The 10,541-nt window shown below is 39.1% G+C and overlaps 1 protein-coding gene across 1 annotated transcript in view; it reads left to right on the plus strand.

Annotated features, from left to right (window-relative positions):
• Positions 1 to 10,541, plus strand: part of LOC107660312 (glutamate receptor ionotropic, kainate 3-like) — a 148,162-nt gene that overhangs the window by 110,254 nt on the left and 27,367 nt on the right. The window contains exon 11 of the mRNA XM_016449590.1: positions 4,426 to 4,629. Within this exon, the coding sequence (XP_016305076.1) occupies positions 4,426 to 4,629 (204 nt within the window). The remainder of the gene's footprint in view (positions 1 to 4,425; positions 4,630 to 10,541) is intronic.

Below are 10,541 nucleotides of genomic sequence, written 5' to 3' on the forward strand. Positions count from 1 at the left end.
ACGTGTTGCGTTGCATCGCGCCGCGTAAACATAAAACCATGTCTGCATTTGTGATCGCGTCTGCATCTGCATTTGAGAAATGACAAACAACAAGTGGTACTCTACACTGCCCAAAACATTTGCGTATGAATCGTCAGTGGCAAATTCTTTAAATATAAAAAACTTACTTACGCATCAATACTACAGCGAGAATAAATGTTACGCCTTCTTTCTCTGCGTAAACATTTGGGCGGCGTTATGCAAATCTTCCCACATCGTGACCCCTTTAATATACTGTATATATATATATATTTTTAGGCATTAAACAGGGGTATTGAATAAGGGTCACTCGAAAAGCTGTTTTGAATACAAATGAATAATAACACATCACATGACACATAACAGTTATGACAGATAGAAATTATGGTGTACCAACATCCAAAAGCTTCATTGACAACAACTTCCTTCAGAAATAATGCAAACCGGTGCTGGGATTGCCAAAGTCTTAGAATATAATATGATCATATTATTGCATCAGCTGACAAATAAGAAGCTCAAAACTTTTGTCTGATATCATTGCTCAAATTATAAAGGCATGTTTGCTTTGATTAAACAGCTTGTTTCATACTTCAGTCTGTGTAACTGATGCCTTTCTGTTATAGTTCATGCAGGAAAAGAGGGAGAAGGTATTGCAAAAATTATTTTTTTCTTACATTGCATTTATTTTGGGACTGGGGCTAGTTTCTGTATAGGCACATATTATAGATACTTATATTATTAGATTATACAGTAGATGTTATTGACAGACAAACTAACCATTGCAAAACTATTTTGCTACTATTGAGGTGGGCTAGTTTAGGGACATATCTGGTGCTATGGTTTAAGTGTGGATGACCTTCATAGGGGTAGGGTAATTACAGATGTAACTACAGAAATTAATTACATATGTAATTACAGGAAGGTATTTTTAAATATAAGTACAATTAAAAAAAAAAAAACATGTATGTACCATTAAGTGCATTGTATCAAAATATTAATTTAAATTTAAGTACATAGTTGTTAGAGACACTTCATATAAAGTAGGTCTGTATTTGTGAAATGGGACTGTTTATGTAATTGACTCACAACTAATACTTAGTTACTGAGAGTGCTGACAAAGGCCTTTGGAACATTCTCCTGTGTGACTATTAGTCCTGGTCTCTCAAATAAATGGTTTGTTTACAGTCTTTTCGGAGTGCACAGATCTCAGATCTTGACAGATCCCACTTGAAATGTTGTTCACAAAACTCTAAAACATCTGTTATTATTAAGAAGTCGGGACAGGGCATACAATTGCTATGAAACTGATTCTCCAGTTCAGTTCAAGGATGAACATGCATGACAGGAGCGCTAGTCCTGTTTTCAGCTGCCAACTGAATATACTTTGGATTTTCTGTCCAGCTTGAATTGTGCCATTTTGTGTTGTCTTTTCTGGCTAAAATGGAAAATGCTGTCAGGGCTAGAAAGACAGAATGTTTGATGAAACACAGATGGTGAAGGTCACCTTGAGGGAGTTTACCGCAAGCAATAAATAGAGCAGTCCTGAAATAACTGTATAACTACTGGTGCTGACATAATGCTTCATTAAAACATCGTTATCTGTCTCCATAACGAAAGATGTCACAGGTCAAGGGATCTGATTTCTCAAGGACTAATCCATTGAATTTCCTCCTCAATAAGCCCTCAACATTAAGAAGAAGCCATTCTCACTGTCACTTGCTTTCAAATACCTCACAAATTATATGTACTGTACTTATTTTTTGTTGCTAATGTAAGGAAAGTTGTTCACCCAAGTGAATGTCTTTTTTTTATATTGCTGGTTCCCTCTTATTCCACATTCAATCTGGTTCAAATTGGTTGATCCAGTAGGTCAGAAAGTGTGTATGCACAATAATAATAATTTGATGATAGATGTACTGTTAGTCATGCTCAATATCCATCATATGTTGATAGATCAGCATATGTGAATATACTGTAAAGGGCAATGTCGGTTGCTCCTATTGCTGCTTGGCAAAGCCTTGGAGGTCTTAAGACTGGTGTCCAAGGAATAATTCAATATATGGTAAAGCCCTTTGTTGGCTTGGGGAATTCTTAGATGTCCAAGTACATAGACAATTTTACAGAAGAATCCCTGTTGCACCCACTCAGTTCAGTTTTAATGTCTGATTAATCTGTTCCACTAAACCATCTGTTAGTAGATGGGAAACTGAAGCAACTTGCACAAGCCCGTCACAAGCTGAGATACTTCCATGGTTCCATAATAACAGTATTTCAATGTTGTAATGGGGACTCATCCGTAGATTAGGTGGAATAATTTGCAATTTCAAAGATATATTCTAGATGATTTTGGCAGCAGACCCATCAGATGCCTTTTCAGTGCACTTAAAGGGAATCTCAATCATATGTGGCATAAGAGGACCTGGTAGTGACTTCTGCGGTGTGGGAAGACAATTAACATCATCTCAGATGTTGTAGAACCTGGTTCAGGCCCAACAGCAAGAAGACAGAGAGATCTAGTATAGTTCCTACCTACCCAGGTTCATTGGAGATACATGCCTCTACCTACATTTCTGTAAAACTAAAAAAAAAACTAAAAAAAAAACACACCTATACATATGAATCGCTGCAGTTTCCAGTTGAAATGAACACTAGAGGCCGTAAAACTTGTATTCCTTTCACATAAATTATGATTTACAGGCCAGAGTTTCGAATAAAAAAGCACAATTCCTTGCACAATATTATGTTATGACCACAAAACAATTTTAAGATGCTGCAAGATTTGAAAATTTATACTTTTGAACGTTAGCATCACAAACACAGCTTCATATGTATGGGTCTTCTAACTCAGTAGGTTTGCTCGATAGCTCATACGATACGGCGTTGCACTTGTGAGGTGAAGCGCTCTGGTACGAATCCTGTGAAACTACGGTTTGACAAAACAGTTCAAACCCGCATAGAAAGAAGTTACAATAGCATGGTTGCACCAGCAAATGTGTTTTTATAAGACTTTTGCATTTGCTAACACTATCGGTTATTTTTACGGTTGAGTTTGGTGTAGGTTTGCTATTTTCCAACACGATGGAGCGTTAACATTTTAGTGACACTCCCTGGACATTTGAATTCTGAACCGACCACAATATGTACCTGAATCAGCGTAATAGAAACACCACAACACATGCCTGTACCAATGTAATAAAAATGTGGCCACGCTCACGTATTGAACGTGCGTTTTAGCGCCACTCACTGGACATTTCACTTTTAAACTGCCTTCGAACATGCAATAAGGTACGTAATAACGGTGTTGCAGAAATGTCACCACAATCGCACACTTTCAGTGAGCCTGGTTGGTTCCTACACTGCAAAGCCACTTCTCAAGCCCTCTGCAATTGGGATTTTTATAACCAGGATTTAGGAAAGAATTCCATGGATACAGATGATAGGAATGGTTCTAGAGCTGGTGATGACAGCTGTCTTGGCCAATGTGACTGCTTTTCCTGAAACTTTCCTTCCATCAATCCTTATATTGTGGATTGGGATATATATGTTAAGGATGTGTGGGTCATGGAAGATGTTCTATGTACAACATGCCAGCATGTTTTATTTGTAAAACTAACCAGGGTAACATAGGCTTATCACTGTGGCTCAGTACAACAGGACAGTGCTTCAGTTTTGAGAGCCCCTCAGGACCAATGTCTCTAGGATTGTGGCTGTGCTTTCTCTCTCTCCCGCATTCTGGCCAACATTTGAGTACCTCATGCCAGCTCTCCTGCATGAACCAATCCCAGGAACATCTTGGGGTCTTTCATGTATAGCACAGCTTTCTTCATTGTAAGGGAATGCAGAAGTCAAGACAATATAATGACCTGTAGAGATTGTCATGGACCATCGGAGTAAAATAATGTCAAGGTGGGATGGTCGAGACATGGGAATGCATAATGTATTTTCACCGATGTTTCCTACAGTAAGTAACCCAACAAATCTTGACATCTAATGCAGAGAAATTATTTGAAATATAATGCCATTTTATGTGATCGTTACACTAATTTATATTGTACTTAAACTGCAAAATAGAATTGCTTCACACTGGTTTGAGGAAATCTATCCCGATACTCAAATCATTTGGTGAGCCAACATTGCTATCTCAGGTCATTCAAACAAACAATCTGCAATTTTATTTCGTGCTGCTAGTGGCACTGAAATTGCTTGGTGCAATTTTAACATAAGCTATGTACAAAATATTTTGTGACATGGGTTATGTAAAAAAAAAAAAATTTGTTTCCCATTGAAACTGGGCCAGTTGTCAGTTGGGATTACTTCTACTCAGTAAGGTGTGTGTGCAGTAAACTCAATGAGAAACCCTTAGCTCATTTGGAGATGCTTCTCAATGGATATTTTGTATTTGTACAGGAGGAGCCATATGTCATGCTTAAGAAGTCTGACAAGGCACTCGTCGGCAATGACCGCTTTGAAGGCTTCTGTATTGACCTGCTTAAGGAGTTGGCCAGCATTCTGGGTTTTTCCTTCGAGATCCACCTGGTGCCGGATGGAAAGTATGGGTTTCAAGATGATAAAGGCCAGTGGAATGGGATGATAAAGGAAATCATGGAACACGTAAGTATTCACATTGTACAGCATCATAGCGTTTAAGTAACGAAGACCACTAATGCTGTTTCTGCTGAGTCAGATTTACCAGTACCTGCATCTCTACTTATACCTTTCACTTTAATAAAGCCTTTCTGCTGGTTTTCTGATGTCTAAACAAAATGCCAAGATAACACAATAACGCAATTAACTGAACGTGTTGCTCATTCCAATACTGCTTCCTCTCACAAAAAGCATGCTGCAAAGGTGACAGAACACACCTGGATTGCATTGACACACCACGAAGACACGGCGGCATGTGCTGCCACAGCGAATACACGTTTAAACGCCTCTACCGAGTCAGCAGAACTAGACAATGCTGAAAGCCGATTCCCCTCAATGTACCCCAAGCCCATTCTCTCAAGTCTCAGTGCTATCAGGCTGGGGGTGTAAGCCCTGTCACAGGAAAATGTGCTGCTGTGCTGGCTTCCCTTCCCATCGCCCTTTTGCTGTCCTCACCCTCTGAGGTCACCAGAAGCCCAGGGCTGGAGAGCTGTAATAGCTTAAGTGGCATTTAGTGGAGGAAGTCATATGGTGGGAGTCAATGGCGAGGTGCTGGAAGGGTTGGGAGAGGTGACTTACTGCAGCGGCACTTAATGTCCCTTGTGCTTTGGCCAGATCTGGCCCGATTGCAGTCACCTTGAGGGGAACAAAGGGATTATGGCTGGAAGAGTCAAAAATGGAGACAGGGTATGTGTGTGTAAATGGCTGGAGATTATAAAGTATAAGAACTACATAACTGTCTCATCAAATTGAATGAAATGTAATAACGCATTAAATAATAGTCATTGCTCCTTGGAATTTGAGATACTGCAAGGTGCAAATTATGGAGGCTTGAGGCTATTTCAGACTTGAACCCCAACAAATTAAGTGGGGTGCAGCCCCCCCCCCCCCCCCCCCCGCCCGATCAATCTAAACTTTTGAATGGTAATGGATACATTAGTCTATTAACTTTAACAACTTGCTGTAAAACTTTATGAAACTTTTTGTATGTCAAATTATTCTATGCATTTGGGGTGAAACACATCTTATTGAGCCAGTTTCGTATGCATGAGGTAATTATTCAGTCCAAACAGGGTTGTAGACGGGCCGGTGTTTTCAGGACTGTAGCCTCAAACCCTTTACTCCCTCACATAATTTGAGAGAAGAGCTGTTGAGCTGTTGTCAGACAGCGTAGCCTAATGAGTGTAGAGCAGAGCAGAGACACAATATGGACATCCAGCATTTTTCATAAAGAAAAAAAAAAAACTTTTCGAAACTCAATTTTCAGGCAACCCCAGCTGAGTTCAGCAGAGTCAGGCAAACTAAGCAAACACTAGACGATAGATCTGCTAAATATGTGGTGCGCATTCATTTAGTTAGTAAACTTAGTAAAAAGGAAAGGAGATGAGGATGAGGTTTGAAGAAAGCACAGTTTTTCCTAAGACACATTCCCCTAAACAATTAACACATTTCTCAAAGCTATAATCATAAATTCAGAACAACAAAATCAGCTGAGCAATTTACAAATTTTTTTCTCACATGGAATGGTGAAATGCTGGTGAAGTGACTCTCAGAGCAGCTCTGGAGATGAAGTTTATGTTTTCATGTCCTCATATAGTGAAAACACCATGAGTGTCACACGTTCTTCAGTATGTGTAGTAGACGAAACTGCACTGCTCATTCACACACAGACCTACAGAGCATGCAGACTTCATATTTATATAGCAGTCTTGCTGTTTAATGTTCACAGACACTCAACCATATCACAATTTGATTCATTGTGCATACCTACTTTTGATTTATTCAGGCGAAATTGACCAAATTCCGTGACATGGTGCAATATAAATTGTATTTCTATGAGTGTATTTTGTGATTATGTCCATGTTTGTGAAATCATCGTGCCCTGAAAAGACATGGTGAACTACATTAGCTTACTGTAGGTCTCATCAGAGACAAATATTCACCTTTATTTCACCTTCTTTTGGCACTTTTTGAAAGCCAATGTACTTGTATGTGGCTATTTTTATACATTGTGAGTTTCTGATTAGTGTGTGAACAATTCTGCATACTAGTGTTCACATAGCGATAACAGTGTTAACTGTGATGTGATGTTAACTGGATGTGATAATGTTGTGACTGTTTTAAATTGCTAGTGTTACATTCCATGTAAGCACATGCTGTGGTTTTGAAAGGGTTTAATAGATTTATTTGTCTTTGTTTTGAAACTATCACTAAGAGTAAATTGATTGGTAAAACTTTGCAATAAGTTTCCATTTGTTTAACATTAGTTAATTATGTTAGTTAACATTGAGATTAATAAATACATTAGAAGTATTTTTCATTTTTAGTTCATGTTAATTCCAACATTTACTAATATATTATTAAAAGCTATTAAAAGTTGTATCCCTTAATAATCATATAGTCACATTAGTCACACTTTATTTTAATGTAAAATTATCACTATTAACTAATTATTTACTATGACTTTTGCATCAATAAACTCCTAATTTCTGCTTAATGGTAGCTATTAAAGTAGTTGTTTAATTTAGGTATGGCATAAGATTAAATTATTTAAAATATAGTCATGCAGAATGAGGCATTAATATGTGCTTTATAAGTACTAATAGCCAATATGCTAGTAATGTACATGCTAGTTAAAAGTGAGAATTGGTCCATAAAATAAAGTATTACTGTTGTATTTTTATTGATTAACATTAACAAATATGAATAAACACTGACTAACAATGAGCAATACGTTTGCTACAATGTTGTTTAATGCATTACCTAATGTGACCTTATTGTGAGTTTTACCAATTAATCTGTAGTTGAAGAAGTCATCTTGTTTAGCTGGATTAATAATGACAATAATTAATAGGTTTTTCCCCAAATGTAGCTGTATAAAGCAATGTGTAACCAGTTTTCCAGAATAAACAAACAGAATGAAGACTGGCATACTATTTAGTGAAATTACTTCAGGGATAGACTAATTGAAGAAGAGAGAAACAAGACAATGCAATTCTTCTAGTTCGCACCTTGAGAGCAGCAGCTTGTTTGAGAGATATAGACCCAATTTATTCCTGGCGTTAATCTGGTATCTGTTTGCGATGATTTGATTACAAGTGGACAGCACTAAATACAGGTGTAAAACATTTGTTAGCTCATTCCACAGTTGCAGGTAATACTTGTTTGTGCACTAGATCATCATTTATACACTAAAAAAGTGAATACAAATGGGCTCGGCAGTCGTTTATGAACATGCCAAATATAATAAACAAGCTCACTTATAATAGTTATCACAACCAAACTCTAGCTCTCAGCTTGTGATCTCATGGTGTGTTTAATCATTGCTTTTCTATAAATATCTCTCAGAAGAATTTGACCAGTTTTAGTTTCTCATCGAATGTTTTAAGCTTTGGGTTCAATGCGATGGATTTGAGTGTGTAGTATACTTGAGCTTTATCAGATGGCCTGCACAGTATCGAAGGTGCAGTGTGTATTTTTAGGAGCACTCATTTTGCGGCTGAGTGCCCCTCTTGCTGCTGTCTATATAGATAAGCTGATCTGGAATCAGCAGACCTGAAAAGCAAACTAAGAAACAAGCTCTGGGACCTGACCTCGGCCTGCCACATGAGGCTGAGCTAGATAGAGTGTTTTCATGTGAGTAAACTCAAAGCCTTATCTCTGAAGACGGATTTATGGACTCTGTGATTTCTCAACCGATTCTCCCCAAATGTTGCAGCTTGAGCCCTTCATGAAAACAATTTAAGACTTGAGCGCAGAAGGAACTTTTTTTAATGGAATGATATTTCTGAAGTTATTTCCATGAACTTAGAATGGCTTTTACAATTGCCTCGCCATTCGTACGTCAACATAAGCTACAGGAAACATTTTCAGTTATAGACTAGAACCCAGTTGCTCGAGAGTCCTTGTTGTGAGTGCACGGGAAACTGAGAGGCTGTTATTAATGGCTCTTGTCAAAGTTATTTATCAGCTCAATTTATTTTCATCAGTATTTTTTATTAGCTCTTACAGAATTTTCATTACATTGGTATTGTTCTTTACACGATGAGTGTGTGTTATTGCTTACCATGACATGCACGTGTAGGGTCATCCATCGAGGGCTCGTAGATTTAAAGACAACAAGCAACAAGGGATTAGTACAGGGTTGTTTTTGGCTGATAAAGTGCCATTAAATCATAGGGTGATACATTTTTACTGTCACCCTGCGTGTTCACATAAATCATGGTTTCATAACTGAATTATCAAACGCCTTTGCCCTAGTACATCTATTTAACGGCATGTGCTTGTGTAGGTTTATCAAAACAAGTCAGACTTATTTGTCTTTGTAGGTCACCAAGCCCCTTGAAATGAAGTATAATCAGATATATGAGAGAAATAACAATAAAATCCCAACTTTCACAAAACAAAATCTAAATTTCAGTGATAGACATCCCACTGCCAAAAATAACTAGGTCTCATTCACTAATAATTGCATTAATTATTTGTATTTATATGCACAGGAGAACTTCACACACACACACACACACAAAACATCCACCTACCATCACATATACAGCTTCATATGTATGGATTATCTAGTGCAGTAGTGTGATACATCTTTGCACTTGTGCCTACCATCACATATACAGCTTCATATATATGGATTATCTAGTGCAGTAGTGTGATACATCTTTGCACTTGTGAGGTGAAGCGCTCTGGTATGAATCCTGTGAAATGTCTCTGGTTACGCATGCAACCATGGTTCCCCGAGAGGGAACGAGACGCTGCGTCCTCTAGCGGACACTTGACTGCCGCCAGCAGGACCAGTGTCTGAAGCACGTGTGAAACAACTCCAATCCTATTGGCCCACGTAGCCTGTGATGTCACAGGTTGAACACATCACCAACTTAGTTGTCTGGAGGAGATGTGAAACAGGCAGCCCGAAGCCCTGGCGAGGTGACGCAGTGTCTCATTCCCTCTCGGGGAACCATGGTTACATGCGTAACCCAAGATGTTCCCCTTTTAGGGAACTTGCACTGCATCCTCTAGCGGAGACTTGGGGAATGAAATGCCAACTATGCCATGCTGCACCGCATGCCTGTCCATCTGGTAAGAGAGCACCATGGAAGTGACAGACATATGCCTAACCTAGCACAGTCTAGATAGGGGCTCCAGGGGACCACTTCTTAAAAACCCTAGTAAGGGGAGTAGTCATTGGGGTAGAAAACAGCTATCCTCAGAGAGCTATGCTCCAAAGGTCCTAACTGAAGTTTGTTAAGACCACAGAGAGTTTGCTATCTAATTAAAACCTAAACAGAGGAGACAGCATGGTCTAGGCAAGGGGCTCAAGGAGACCACTTCTTAAATACCCTAATAAAGGGAAGTAGTTGCTGAGCTGGAACACAGCTATCCATGAATAGCAGTTTCCTCAGGCAAGGCTAAATATTGCCCAGAGCCCTAGGCGTGGCAAGGGGACACAGCGTCTCATTCCCTCTAGGGAAACCTTGGCCACATGCACAACCTGAGATGTTCCCCTTCAATGGAACTCGCACTGCATCCCCTAGAGGACACTTTGGGGGGTCTACTTGAAGCCCTAATACAGGGGAGACAGTCCAAAGCATGAGAAACAGGGAAACTGCCTGCTTGAAAAATACACTGAAATAAGAGGAGACAGCGTAGCATAATAGAAACGACCCTAAGTGGGACTGTCTACTTAAAACCCCTAGAAAAAGGGGAGGAAGCCCAGCCCTGCTACCTGAAATATTTGTCAGGATGCTAAAATAACTTGGGAAGAAGGGGGAACCCAATCACACTGTACAAAAAGGAGGGACATCCCATCTGGCCAAGCTGGAAATATAACTGTCCTCAAACAGCTATGTTTCTAAAAGCAATGAGCCCCT

Source organism: Sinocyclocheilus anshuiensis, unplaced genomic scaffold (assembly GCF_001515605.1).
Source record: "Sinocyclocheilus anshuiensis isolate Anshui unplaced genomic scaffold, SAMN03320099.WGS_v1.1 scaffold1469, whole genome shotgun sequence".
Lineage (NCBI taxonomy): Eukaryota > Metazoa > Chordata > Actinopteri > Cypriniformes > Cyprinidae > Sinocyclocheilus > Sinocyclocheilus anshuiensis.